This window comes from Pithys albifrons, chromosome 8, assembly GCF_047495875.1.
Source record: "Pithys albifrons albifrons isolate INPA30051 chromosome 8, PitAlb_v1, whole genome shotgun sequence".
NCBI lineage: Eukaryota > Metazoa > Chordata > Aves > Passeriformes > Thamnophilidae > Pithys > Pithys albifrons.
In genome coordinates, this window is record NC_092465.1 from 14,011,038 (window position 1) to 14,025,481 (window position 14,444).

The window sequence follows — 14,444 nt, forward strand, 5'->3', positions numbered from 1 at the left end:
GAAACCAGTGTTGCTCCCTTGCACAAAACAAAAGTTCACACATGAAGAAGCACAAGTCCAGTTAGTATTTGTTTCTCAGGTAAGTGTAGATTTATTTGTGAAATGATCAAATGTGACTTGAGACACTGCTGGAGACAGGTGAGATTTTGCTGGGGAGAGTTCAGGGAATTAGCAGTGTTTTGCCAGTAAGTTCAACGTTGTGTAGCACAAGTCACCATCACGTGACACTATTGTAAATCTCCTCATTTAGCTTAGGTCCTTATGTGTTCCTTCCAGGTGCAGAAAAGGGGTTGTAAGAGAATAAGCATAAACACATATGGGAGACAAACTCATCTGAGCAGAATCAAAGAGAGAAGTTTGTTAAACTTTGTGATTCATATGACCCCATTGATCTGAGACAGAGCTCCAGGACTCTTGGTGGCCTCATCACTGCATTCAGACCTTAGGACTGATTCTGATGGTTTTACAGGAAGATCCTTGTTATGGTCTGTACGTAGGTCTGTAAGATCCGTTCAGTTTCTTTTAAATGCTGTTTCTCCACCTACTTTGATGCTCAGGCAGTAGGGACTATCATTTAAGTACAGCCTGGTCTGGATGCTTAGTCATTAGGGCCAGAGACTTTCCAGGCATGCCAGTGAACATGTAAACTGAAACCTGTAATTCAAAATCAGCTGTCCTTTGATGGCACAATTTCAAAGCAGCCATTTAATCTATTTTTGAGAGATTTCTTCTGTTAATGATGCCTGAACCTCTGCAAGGAAGAGTTATAGTCCAAACAGACATGGAGATAATAGAATTTGAACCGAAGGTTGAAACTTTTGTGGCTGAATTTGTTTTGGTGCTAGTCCATGTGATATACTACATGAACACTATATGAGCACTACTTTCATGTCATGTATTTTCTATGATACAAAGAAGATTTCAGAGTCACTCACAGGCTGAATTGCCTTGTGCTATCATCCAAGTCTTTATCTTTGTCCTGTACCCTGAGGTTACAGGAAATAAAAGTGCTTGTGCAGAATTAAGGTATGGGATTAAAGAAAAGAAATAAAGGGCTTCATAAAAGTTTTACAGAGTGTTGAAATATTCATTCCATTTATACAAATGTGCCATTCAAATTTCTCTCTGGCAAATTGCATATGTCAAGCAATACCTGTCTTACAGTATTTGCTTTCACTGTCTTGGCTACTCCTAATCCAGACACTTACAGCACTGTACAAAAGCTTGTCTGATCATTTATAAAATGTCAGCTTTAGTGTTATACTGACAGAATATCTGCTCCAGATCCTGAGCTGGTGCACACCTACATAACTGCATTCAGTAATGTTGATAGCGCAGAGATACATCCACAATGTTAAATTCTAGCACAAGAAATATATTAATAATCTGAAAAAAAAAGGTTTTTAAAGTTACAAAACCTAAATTACTAGAGACAGGCTGTTGAACAAGCCAGGAAGGAAACATCTTAAAGAACAAGTATCCTCAATGTGCACCATCTTCATGCAAGTGTCTGTGTGTATATGAAAGAAGGGAGGTGAGACTGGGACAAGAAACAGCATTATTGACACCTGTCTGTGACAAAGACTTCAGTTGATACAAGGAGGCTGATTCCTCATTATGTCCAATCCTCTTTGAGCTGCCGGAATGACTTAAAGGCTTCTATAGGTAAACAAACCCTCAGTATTTGATTTTAAGTCCACTGAAGTTGAAGAAAGAATTTGCACCAGCATTTTAGTTTCAGATTCAGTCCTAAAATGTGAGATAAAAAGGAGAATATGTTCATAGAGAACACATGTGAATGAAATTTTGCACAAATATGCATGAATGGATCTGGGTAATTTCTGCATCTTAGCCTGGTTGCAGAAGCAGGTGAAATTCAGATGTTGCTGGACTACTGTCTGTCCATTCCACCTTACGAGGAAAAGTTGCTCCTGAAGTGCAGCACCTGATCTGAGAAAAGAGTTGCTTTATATTGATATCCAGAGCAGAAAACTGTAGAAATAAAGTTTTGGTTTACAAGGTGAGCTGGTAATCGTTTTTGTGAGTGGCAGCATCCACTGGTTGGTTGAAACAGAAGTCTGGGGACATGGACAGGTTAGACCAGATGAATTTCATATGCTACTGCACATTTGTTAGAACCCTGGAAATATGTCCAGACACGCAGCTGAGTACCTCTCTGTGATACACCAGGATGTGCAAAGCAGTATATGGTTCCTTGGGTGGTCTCTGCTCACATCAGCTCCTTTTTAACCTCGCATATTTGAGTAAAAGCTGACAACTGCAGGAGAGGTTTGTGACTTCTCTGGTGGTTTTTTTTTATGTGAATGTGGCAGTCTTGTGGCAGTGGAAGGTTCTCTTATCTGTGTATGACTCTCCTCTGCTCTAGATTTCCCAGGAACAGTCTTGTGCTGTATTTTGCAAATGCAGCTCTCAATGATGACTGTTCTGTAGGGGGTACCTGAAAGGCATCAGGTCTTCTAAGTCACCAAACGTTCTGCCAGGACACAGCAACAGAATACATTGAGCAAATCATTCTATGTACATTAGGTGCCAAAGCACCTAACAACATGTGATGGCACTGTGCTGATGAATGGCACTTGCCATTGGTTATTGCTCCTGCTGGAAATAATTTACTATGTATTTATTCCCATAACGTCCCTGTCAAATAACAACCTTTTTTTTTTCCCTCCCTCCTTTTCTTTTCCCCCTCTAATTGGGTGCCAGTTGATACTGTTTCTTTGGAACATGAAAATATGTTTTTAACAGTAAGCTATTTCAGATTGTAATTGTGCCTGATCCTATCCCATACAGATTGAAGTTCCTGTGGGTGAGGCATTCCAGTGCCATCCAATAAGCTGGAATTCACAATTACACTGGGATTCACATGTGCTAATTGTTGTGTATTTTCTTACAGAGAAAATTTGTATTTAAATGAAAATTAACTAAATTTACTTGAAGTTTCTGAAAATATTCCATCTTGCATCCTCAAAATAGTTACTGAAATAGAAAGGAGATGATCTAGATCTGAAAACATATGCTGTGTTTCCTGTCCAGGAAAGAATTTATGGTAAGTTGAAAGGAAAGTTTCCTGCAGAAGTGTGTGTAAGCTCTTGCTGTCCCTTTGCAGCAGTGGCTTCAGTAGTGATTGTTACAGATAAGCAGAGCTGCAGCAGAGGATGTGCTCAGACAAATGGCAAACCAATTGCTTTTGATGCTGGAGGTGGCAAGGGGAGACAAATATAACTTTCTACTTAGGAAAAGTCTTGTTAGCTTAGCACAGGAGAAAATATCTGCTGACACAATTGCTTTTATAGGATATATAGCTGCATTGAGGATGCTGATCATATTCTATAACTGGTTAACAGCATCAGCAGAACTGGGTGTATATGAAGTTAATAGGATGGCATACTACAGGAGAAACAACGATAGGGTGTGAGACAGACTGTCTTCTGCTTTTGAGAGCAGAGTTCTTCATTTGCAGTTCAGGACTGATATCTCATATTTTGCTGTCATTGCTTTAGGGAATATGATTAAATGATATTTTTACTGGATCTTTTTTCTGTCTCTTTTTTTTTCTTCTTTTTTTTTTAACCTTCCTACATCCTCTCCCTTGTCTTTTTATAACATAAAAAAAGAATTCATTGCAAAGAACTGCTTAATAGCTCATGATCATTGACCAGTAGAATTCTTGTGATCAAATGCATAAGTTAAATACTCAAATAATTCCTTTCCAAGAATCATGGATTTGTGATAGGGCTAAAGCTGCATACCAGAATGGTCACCTCTGAAGTGCACATCCCCATTCATCCCTTGCATTGCTTGTCGGAGAGGGGTTTGGAGAGGGAGGTGGAGATTGCTTTAGGCTCACTCAAGCCAGTAAGCTGTGATGGTCCAGGGCAGGCATCTGTTCAGACCAGGAGTGGTCCTCTTCTCTTCTGCCAGAAGTTAAAGCTTCTGTTCATGGGTGCAAGTGCAAGACCAAGTTTCTGTCTCACATGGCAACTCTTCCTAGAGTTATTCCTGTTGTAGAATATCTTTGCCACATAAGTGTTCACTTTGTCCAAAATCATTAGGAGTGTCTTTTTGAGTATGAATGTACATCCTCTCTGCTTCTGGGAGTAGATTGCTGCACAGTAAACTCTGTGCTCTCATATTGCTCCCAGCCTGTCAACAGCCTTGTTGATGAGGACAGTGTAGGAAAGAACCCAGACTGAGTGAAGTCTGTCTTCAGGGGGCTTAAGTAAACTAGCGGGCAGTGCAGAATGAAATTTTATGTTGTGTTGTAGTTATTATGGTTTTTACTGAGAAGTGAAACATTTCTAATCCTGGTTCTCTTGCTAAAAGTGGATTATGGACATACAGGGACTAAATAAACATTAAGCAAACACTAAGCAGGTTTTCTGGAATGGCTGTTTTTAATAGGAAGTCAAAGATTTGTTGTCATGCAAACTACCACTAATGACTTTTGGCTGCAGGGTTGGCATTTATTTGACATCTTCCCATTTCATTCAGGGCTATTTATTGGCCAAAGTATTAACAACTGATAATTAGTGGAGCAGAACTTTTTAGAAGCAGGTTTTCCTTTCTATTGTACTCTGTACATGTCAGTAGAGCTCTTCAAGGAATCAGGCTATTCTGTATCTTAGTGGAGAGTTAAGAGCAAGGACTGAAGTGTGAATTGAGACTGGTTGAAGCCTTGGATCTTAAGAGGAACTACAGAAGGGGCGCTCTCAGGCCAACATTGAGTCTGGGCACCCTTGCTCTTACAGTAGCTTTGTTTTTTACTTTGTTTTAACTGCAAAATGCTGGAGAAATCAAAGGCTGTAAATTCTTTGTAAGCTATTTTCTAATTCCTGCCTGTGTTGAAATGAAAACATTTTTATAGTACACTTGTGATTTACTATAAACAAGTTGAAGTGCTTAATGGAAATTCATAAGAGCTAAACTACAAATTTAATTCTCTTTATGGAAACTGGCATTCAAGGTGTCAATACAGAGAAAACAGCAATTCTGAAGGAGCTGTTTCCGAACACCTAATTCAGAAGTTAAAAACAATAAAAGCAAATGTCATGAATATTCATGATACTTCCTAAAATAGAAACTGTTCCACAAATTATGCTAAACAGAATGTTACAATTCTGCCATCACAGATAAGAATTTGGTCTTAGCTTAGTCTGTAATGAATTTTCTCCAGGACTTAGTTTCTTTGTAGTTTTATTTTCATAAAAAATAATCAGTTGCCTTCTGATTTGGAATGAAGTTGGTTTTGGATTTAGAGAATTTTGCATAAAATTTAAGTATTGAGCTCCCTGCAAGGTTGTAACTGTGCCATCAAACTTCTGTACAAATTGTCATGCTGACAGGTGGAAGTTATGGTAGTTTCCATGGTAACAAATCATTACAGGTGTTTTATTTTGTGACCTTATAATAGTTTTTAATTGTAAATCACTTGAAATTTGGTGCAGTTAGGAGAAAAAAAAGGTTAACCCTGTTCCCCCCAAAACTCTTCATTATTTCTGTATTTTAAAGAGGAGCAGATGAAACTACTGTTAATGCTTAAAAAGAAGAATTCTCAAGGGAGCTTAAGTGACTTAAATCACTGACTTTATTACAATACAGTTACTGACTGTATGGATCTTTCAGCTATTTTTCAGAAGGAAGTGGAAAACTTACAGCTTTGGGTTATCATTAAAACACGTGTTTTACAATCAGTGATAGTCTGTGCTGTTTTTTCTTGGGTACTGGGAAGGTATTATTTGTCCTTTTTCATGTATCCCAGTAGTTACGTAGCTTAGTAAACCCTTGTTCAGATTCTTCATTGTCTGGCATTCTTGATTTTTAATATTCTTCTTAACAACGGGAAATACCAATTGACAAAGTCACTGTTTACAGGTAGATATTTTATGCATAAATTGTGCCAAAATGCAGTTGGATAGAAACTGGAATTGAATTTATGTATGTCAGTCAGGTGTTTGTATGCAACATGTGAATTAAATGTATTTAAAGCTACCTGAAATATTCTGGTTATATACCCACATATGTATATTTTGGAAATTTATTAAAAGATACATTTTGCTTAAAAGACCACTTTACAAAGTGGAAAAAGTACTACCAGCTACTGTTGCCAAAGAAAACATTAATTGCACTTGAGGAATTGAAGGCTTGTTTCCCATCACAGCTACTGGGCTCTTAGAGGCTGGCTGAAGGGCAAAATATGTTTCTAATAGGCCTTTCAAAGGTGTATAATCAGTTTAGATTCCCAGATCCAATGAAATCCCTTCAAAAGCTTTTTGAATTGATATTTGACTATTCCTGCCAGCCTACTCAATTTGCATGCAGAAACATGGCTGGTAAATGCCCATCACAAGCAAGCAGCCAACCCTCGAAGGCTAAGATGATGTTTATTTGAATGCAGAGGTGGATGCAGTCATGGCTGATGTGCAGGAACAGCTCAACAGACACTTGTGATGCTACAAAAGTGGAGCAAGTATTGAAGTGTTCAAAGTAATGAATAACATCCTGAATGTGGTTGAGATGAACAGCAAAAGCGTCAAGGGATGTTCTGGAGATCCGAATATGATGGAGTGTACCTGTTATATTCTAAAAAGTTAAGTGAGAGAAAAGTCTTGCATGAGGAAGGCAAGCACAGAGGAGTTCTGGTTTTATCCTAGTGTTCTCTTTCCCCAGACAGAGGGAGAGGACTGCAAACGGATGAAATGTGATTGCCCAAATGACCTGTATGTCTTGTGGATGCACACTTACGACATTGTCTTTTTTTCACTTTCTTTCTTCCAGAGTCAGATATTGCAGACTTTGATGGCAGAAGTTCACTTCTCTACAGGTTCAACCAGAAGCTTATGAGCACATTCAAAGATGTGGTTTCCTTGAAGTTCAAGAGCATGCAGGGAGATGGTGTCTTATTCCATGGAGAAGGACAGCGTGGGGACTATATTACCTTGGAACTGCAGAAAGGGAAGCTCTCCTTGCACATCAATCTGGGTAAGGGTAGTTAGGATTATTGGTTCACCTGTTATTGTAACAAGGATTGTCTTGGTTTAGTTTTATTAATCTATTGTTTATATTAGACAGTATCTGGAAGCTCTAGGTGATATCAACAGAACATGCTGTGTGCCTTAGACAGCTCATAGCTAAAATAGTGCTCAGAAAAGTTGAGAGAGAATGAAAAAGAGAATAGACTTGATTGATGTCTTGCAGTACATGGTAGCTGAGCCAAAAAGATACCTTGACTATTCTAACTTGTGCTGACCAAGGCTGAACTGCTCAATGACTACTTTTGACCTTTGTGTGACAATGCTTTCAAGCAGTGATTTTGTAAAAAAAAACCCAAAACTAAAAAGTTCTGATTCTTTCTCTACTTTGTTTTGTTGTCATTGCTGTTTTGTTCATTTGGGGGTTCTTTTGTTTTGGTTTGGATTTTTTTGTTTTTGTTTTTTGTTTTGTTTTTGTTGTTGTTGTTGGGAGTTTTTGTTGGGTTTTTTTATTATTATTTTCATGAATAACATACATAGTTTGCTTTGGATTGCAAAAAGTTTATTTTTGTTTTGTGTCTAATTTGTTTCCATTCACACATTGATTCAGAACTGAGCTGAGAATACACAATTTTAATGAAAACATTCTGGTCAAAACATTATGCATGCTTTCCTTCCTGAAAACTATGAATATGTGTAAGGCCATCACTGTATGATCATGTCAGGTCAGAGTGACAGATAAAAGGCTGGTGTAATTTCTCTCTGTAGAAGGATGCTTGTTTTTTTTCCTGATGAGTACACTAAAAGCCCATTGATAATGGCAGGAGCTACTGCAGAGGGGGTGTGATCATACCCCCTCTCCCACCCTTCTTGCAGAATCTTCACAAGCATCATCTGCGGGTTACCCATGATACTGCCCTCAGCAGTCCCTAATGATTCAATGTTTCTCATACTGTGGGGTTTGAATTGGGCACTTTTCCCCTTGTGCTTAATTATGTTTGCTTTAAAAGTCAGTAGTGATTTTCCATAGCTGCTGGATTTTTTTTAATGTCACCTCATTAATTGTTTAGTCTCCAACTTCTGTTTTCTTTATTTTCATCAAAGAGTAAAAATGATAATGCAGCATTTTTTGATTTGGATGTTACTTGAACCAAGTAGCCTCATCCTCAACCCCTGAATGTGGGAATCTTCGAGTCCATTGATTTGTCCTCCTCTTACAAATGTTTCAGATTAGGATAAGAATATAGTACAATTAATTATATTATGTAACTTCTTCAAGAGCCACGTTGTGAATACATATTCTGAGATGAGTTGGGTTTTTTCTTCAGTTGTAGCCCCATATATACAGATTTTAGCCATTTCAAGTTCTCTGTGTGCATTCGTATGTCATGGGCAAAGGTTTTGATATCTATTCTTGAATCTGCTTCCATCTTTCTTGGCAGTGTTGGAGCACATGTTTTCTCCATTCTGCTGGAATATAAAAAAAGTACATATTTCCTTTCAGTGAGAGGCTCTGAAGTGTTCAGATGTGTAGCCAGCTGGAAAACAGAAGAGTGCTTGAAATTATTGGGTTAGGGCTTAAATATTTTTATGATTCTTAATCTATACTTTTGGAGTTCTGGGCTAGGTTTAAGAATCTCTTTGAGCTGAACAAAACATTTTGCACTCTTGTTGCTTCACTGACTTTCTTTTTTCTGTGAGAATGGACAGGTGCAATTTTCTTGTTAAAATACAGAAAACACGTAGTTGACACTGAGGTGTCAGGAGTGGTCTGTTAATGTGACTAGACAGGAGATTTCAGTGCTACCTGAAGAAAGCTGTTAAACCACGAGGGCCTTAATTGTCTGGCAGAACCGAGGGTACAGGCAGAGCAGTTATCCTGTGTGCAGCAATGTGTGGGTGCAGCATCAGTACCACCTCCTTGCTCACCACAAGGATTTCACTGGGAAAAAAGATGTGTACATGTGCTTATACACACATATATGTGAATAAGAGGCCCGAAGAATCTAAGGTAATCTTTGAAAAGGGTCTATTTCTGGTGGGCAGAGCTCCAATTTGCATCTAGGAGCTCTGCTCTCTGCTTCCCTTGAGTCCCAGGCTTCAGTTAAGGGCTTGGAGGTAACTCTGGTCTCTTCTGCCTGTCTATGCCACTCCAGGGGACTCCAACCTGCACTTCAGTAACAGCCACACATCTGTCACCCTGGGCAGCCTCCTGGATGACCAGCACTGGCACTCGGTTCTCATAGAACGTTTCAACAAGCAAGTGAACTTCACGGTGGACAAACACACCCAACATTTCCGAACAAAGGGGGATTCAGATCACTTGGATATTGATTATGAGGTGTGTGAAGCCCTTTAGGTTTTAACCTGAGAGATGAGGTAGGAATTTTGTGTAAAATGAATATGATGGAAAGGAACCACCCTATGAGCTGTTTCTTTGCGGCAAAGATCTTTTTTAATATTTCTTTCCCTGAGAGCTCCTTTCATACTTTACAAGCATGAACTGTATCAGTGGAAGTCTAGATATGACAGTCTCAGAAAATGGCCAGTCTCTGTGCAAATATGCATTGGATTATCCTTACACTTCAAAGTACAGCAGGCTTTGAACTAAACAAAAAGGGTTCTAGTCCAGTCTTTAGGGAGCAACTGCCGTTATCTGTATGGAGAGGTGCTATGTCATCATCTTCAATATGATTTTGTTTGCACATTGTGCAAAATTCCTGCATTTGATTGACACAACCATGGGAATATCAGCCTCGAATTATCTCTCTGACGAGGCACTACTTGGCTCAGATTACAGTGCTCCAAATAGAGATGAGCAGGTAACTATTCCCACTAGGAACAGAAGACCCTCAGAACGAAAGGAAGTTGTAATAGCTGGGAGTTGGTGTCTTCTCCGTAGTAACAAGTGACAGCGTGAGAGAAAATGGCCTCAAGTTGAGCCAGAGAAGGTTTAGATTGGATAGTAGGAAAAACATGATTACTGAAAGGATGGTTAGACATGGAAATAGGCTGCCTGGGGAGGTGATGGAATCATGATCCCTGGAAATGTTCCAAAGGTATGTGGAATATGATATAGTCATGGACACAGTGGTGCTGGGTTGGACTTGATCTTGGAGTTTTTTTCCAGCCTCAGTGATTCTGTGATTCTGTGACTCTCAAAACCACTAGCTCTGACCCAGGTCCCTTCACATCTCAGGATGTGATGCAAAGCATTCTGATCTAGGGAGCCAGAGCAGCTCAGCCAAGGAAGGATTGAGCAGAGGAAACATCTTGCCTGCCCACAAGCCCCAAAGCTGGTGTGCTCCCCTTTGATGAGACCAAAGTGTGGCAGCATGCAGTTTATATCACTCCAACAGTTCAGTGCTTATGGCTGATAATTGTTAAAAAATAACCACCTTAAAAACTCCATTTTATGTCATCATATCTGTATGCAGGGCAGTTCCTCATCCATTCCTCCCACCAATGCACACCTGTGTGCAAATTACCCATGTTCATTTTTGTCCCCATGCACTTGTCTGCCAACTGTTCCTCACCCACAAGGCACAGGGTCATGCTGGCACAGTCAGAGCCATCATCCTGTCCGGGTGCATCAGGCTGGCACAGATCATTGCTTAAGAGACCACAAGTTTACCCTCTGCACTTTGAATTTATTTCTCTGGAAATGATAATTTCCCAGCACACTGAGGGGAAAAAAGCAGATGGCTCAGCAGTGGCAGGTGCCTACTCTCTGCTCCTTCCATCTTCCAGCTGAAATTCCCTTCTTTACATTTCACAAGCAGAGTGAAGAGGGTGGTTCCTGTTCTCTGGCACTGCTGTGCAAAACCATGAGCACATTTAGTAGGGACAGCACATTTGAGCAGTGGGATTCTGCAGCAGCTTCAGATGGAACTATCAGGGGCCAAAGCTGTAACTGCTTTTAAGATGGAGTTGAGAAAAGTCATATGATTGAGTCATCAGCTTTCCTAATTTCAAAGTAATAAAATTCCTTGCTTCCTGCTTGGTGATGATTAGGAGAAACTCCAGCTCCAAATTAATTTGCAGAACATTTTCCCACATGTTCCAAAATAGAGAGCGATAGAAAAGATCTTCAGCTGGTGTTAGTCAGCATCACCACTGCCCTCTGTAGCACTCAGGCCTGGTCCCTGGTGCTTAGTTTTTCACTGTGTTTTTTCTCCATTTGCACTGAGACAATCTTTCAGTCAAACATTACAGCACTACAGTCTACTGAAAGTTTATCTCAGCATACTGTAGGGATTAAAGGTCTTACTGAGGGTAGTAAAACCATTACTTTGGTAATTAAAATTATTACCAATCACAAAGGAAACTGTTTTCTTAATAATGCAGTGGTGTAATTGATATTGATTTTTCTTCTTGTTTTGAAACCCCAGTACAGAGTCCCTAAGCAGGAAACTTGAAAAATTAGAACATGAAAGAAGGAAAGTCAGCTGTTTTAGAAAGAACTAATGATTCTCATTGGAAAAAAAAGAAAAAAATTGCTGCCACATAAGCCATCATGCCAATAACAAACCCGCAAGTGACGTAAAGTATCAGTCTGTTCACTCTTTATTTCTCGTGATCAATTAATACAACTGAGGTGCAAGTTCATTAAGGACTTGTGTTCAAATAAGTGCTTTCAAGGTTACCTAGGAAGGTTTCATTTGCTTACATATCCCAGCTTGTTAGGTGGAGTGAGAGGAAAAATAACACCCAAATTTCCATTATTTTGATAATAATGATTTGAGGTGAGGCCTAAGGAGTCATGACAGAGGAATAAGGCTGACCAGGTTCCAGCAGCCATCAGCATGTAAGTGATACCACACAGTGCCTGCCCTTGCTGCAGCGGATGCAGCAGGACTGCAGTACGTCTTCTGATGTGCTGGAAACACCATGAAGTGTGGTGGCTGTAGGATCCCCATCTGTATAACAAAATGCTGCTGGCTGTGATGGGAGAAATTAATAAAACCCCACTGGTACCACCAGTAAGGCTTTGCCAGAAAGGTCAGCAGAGTTAATTAGAAATGAGCTCTGACATTTGGAAAATGAAGGTAGAATTATCAGAAGTTTTTTGGGGTTGTGAGGTTTGGGAGTTTTTATTTTTTTCTTTACTTTCTTTTCTTTGGAATGTAGGCAATTATGATGGATTTTGGAAGTTTTATTTTCTAAGTCTCTTTGTCCTCCCAGGGCTTTCAGCCCTCAATTGAGTGATGAGTCATAGCCTATACAGTACTAGCATCTACCAGTACTTAGACAGCAGCACAGCAGAAGTTTTGTGTAAATGTGTAACCTGCAGAGCTTCTTCACGACACTGCTCAGTCCCAAATGTCACATGTGACTATTGTAAAAGGCCAAAGCCCCATGAAATTTAGAGAAAATAACTGCAAGGTGCAAATGGGATATTTTGATTTGTGATACTACCCTCTGCTGGCTGAAACCAGAACTGTTCAGATATGTACCTGGTGGAAAGGGGTGACCACAGCTTGCAGGCAAATCCAGTGCTCTGTGGACAGGGAGAGTTTATTCCCCCATTGCTCAGCAGTTCTTGGGCCCCGTGGGCTGCAGTTGAGTGTCACCCTCCAGGCCAGGGGGCTTTGAGTCAGGGACTGTATGAACATTTCCTTGTGCATTGAGTGTTACTGAGTTGGGAGCTGGTGGCACAAGGTTGATGTGTCAAGGAACTTCAGAGAGCTGTTCAAAATCAGTGAGCTGTCTACAGCAGAAGTGTTTCTCCAGCATCTGTAATGTTGTGGGGGCTATTATTCACCCTGTGGGGTTGCCAGGCCCTGCTCAGTACTCCCAAATGGTGCTGTTGATAAGAATTAGTTCTTAGATAAAATCCCAGCTGGATGGATGGAGTGGGTCTCTGCTGTCATGGTTTTGGGATGATGATATAATATAAATATATATATATATATTATAATATTATAAATAATACTTTTCTTAATCTTTCCAAAAGCTCAGTTTCGGAGGGATTCCTGTACCAGGGAAACCAGGAACCTTTCAGAGAAAAAACTTCCACGGGTGCATTGAGAACCTTTATTACAACGGAGTCAATATAATTGACCTGGCAAAAAGGCGCAAACCTCAGATCTATACTGTGGTAAGAGGCAATACTGTATGCTTTCCTTCGTTGCTTCCATGCTGTTGGTGCTCTCTTGGTGCTGCTGGCTGCACTGAATGATCCAAGTTCAGATTTAGATAGCTGTGGACATAATTAGCTGTTAAAATGAGGCTAATACCAGCCAGTGACGACTCCTGTGGTAACAGTTATTGAAAGACACACGTGGAAATTAATGTATTTTTCTGACTTTCTGTGTGTATTAGAACTTGCTTGGAGAATCTTTTTAATTAATTTTCCAAGATTAAAATGTGTATTTTTGATGGCACAGAAGAAATCTTGGAGGTTTTTTTTCCTGGTTAATTCAGATTAAATCTTATTTTCTGAATCATTCTCTATCACTGTTGGGTAGTACAGTAGTATCAAAATTTTACTCTGATACTTTAGTTCATATTGTAGAGAAGAATAAATATTTCCTTTATTATTGTAAATAGTTTCCTTTGTACTGCTCCTTATGGTCAGTATATTGACAGTTCTGAGAGACATTGCCCTGGTACTAGTGTGTCTAAATGTGGGATGGTAGAGGTAAAGCAAGAGGAACTATGGTCTTTTCCACCTTGCTAACATAAAACACTAGTGTAACTTCACACCAAATAATGTCCAAAATTGCAAATATATTTAAATATATTGTGAGCAGAATAAGGAACATTTTATTTTGCAAGAAGAGGGAACAGTGCACTCCCATAGAGCCTTGAAAAACTGTAAATAATTCAACTCTCTGTATAGCTTGTGCCTCACTCATGCTTTGATATGTGCCTTTTGGCTAATACTGTGTCTTTGGAGAACATGGAGATGAAACTGCTTCTGGTTCTCACAGCATCTTCTAGTTTGTGGTATTGTGTACAAGCACACTAAACCTAAAAGAAAGCAAGCCAGAAGACCAAAGAAGTGTTTTCTGTACTTTCCCTGCCTAAGGCAAGTCTGAATACACAGGGAACTGGAAAATGGAAAGGTGATGGGTGAGAAGTCCCACATTGTGTTGCTGGCAGTCAAAACTGCCTCTGGGATGCTCCCCTGGGACTGAGAGGCTTTGCTTTAATAATCTGGAGTTTGATTGTTCTGACTGAAGACTCAAAGGCACAAGTCTTATGAACTGTCTAAAATTGCTCTTCCATTCAGCTTACTTTCTAAAGGGGGAGCAAAAAGCCCTGGTCTGCTTCTTAGGTCATTAACCAGCTGGTTGTTTTGCTGGCTGGATAATGGGAAGGCCTTTCTAAAGCGGAAGGGAAAAGCTTTGCAATACACTTTTTCTTGGAAGAGCATTATATGGGTATAAGTGACCCTAAGCAGTGAAACTGTTATTGTAATACTTGGTTCAGACAGTGCTAGATAAAAGG

General features: G+C 39.7%; 1 protein-coding gene across 1 annotated transcript in view; it reads left to right on the top strand.

Annotated features, from left to right (window-relative positions):
* Nucleotides 1–14,444, top strand: part of CNTNAP5 (contactin associated protein family member 5) — a 286,664-nt gene that overhangs the window by 132,911 nt on the left and 139,309 nt on the right. The window contains exons 5-7 of the mRNA XM_071562346.1: nt 6,796–6,999; nt 9,146–9,330; nt 12,946–13,089. Coding sequence (XP_071418447.1) covers nt 6,796–6,999; nt 9,146–9,330; nt 12,946–13,089 — 533 coding nt within the window. The remainder of the gene's footprint in view (nt 1–6,795; nt 7,000–9,145; nt 9,331–12,945; nt 13,090–14,444) is intronic.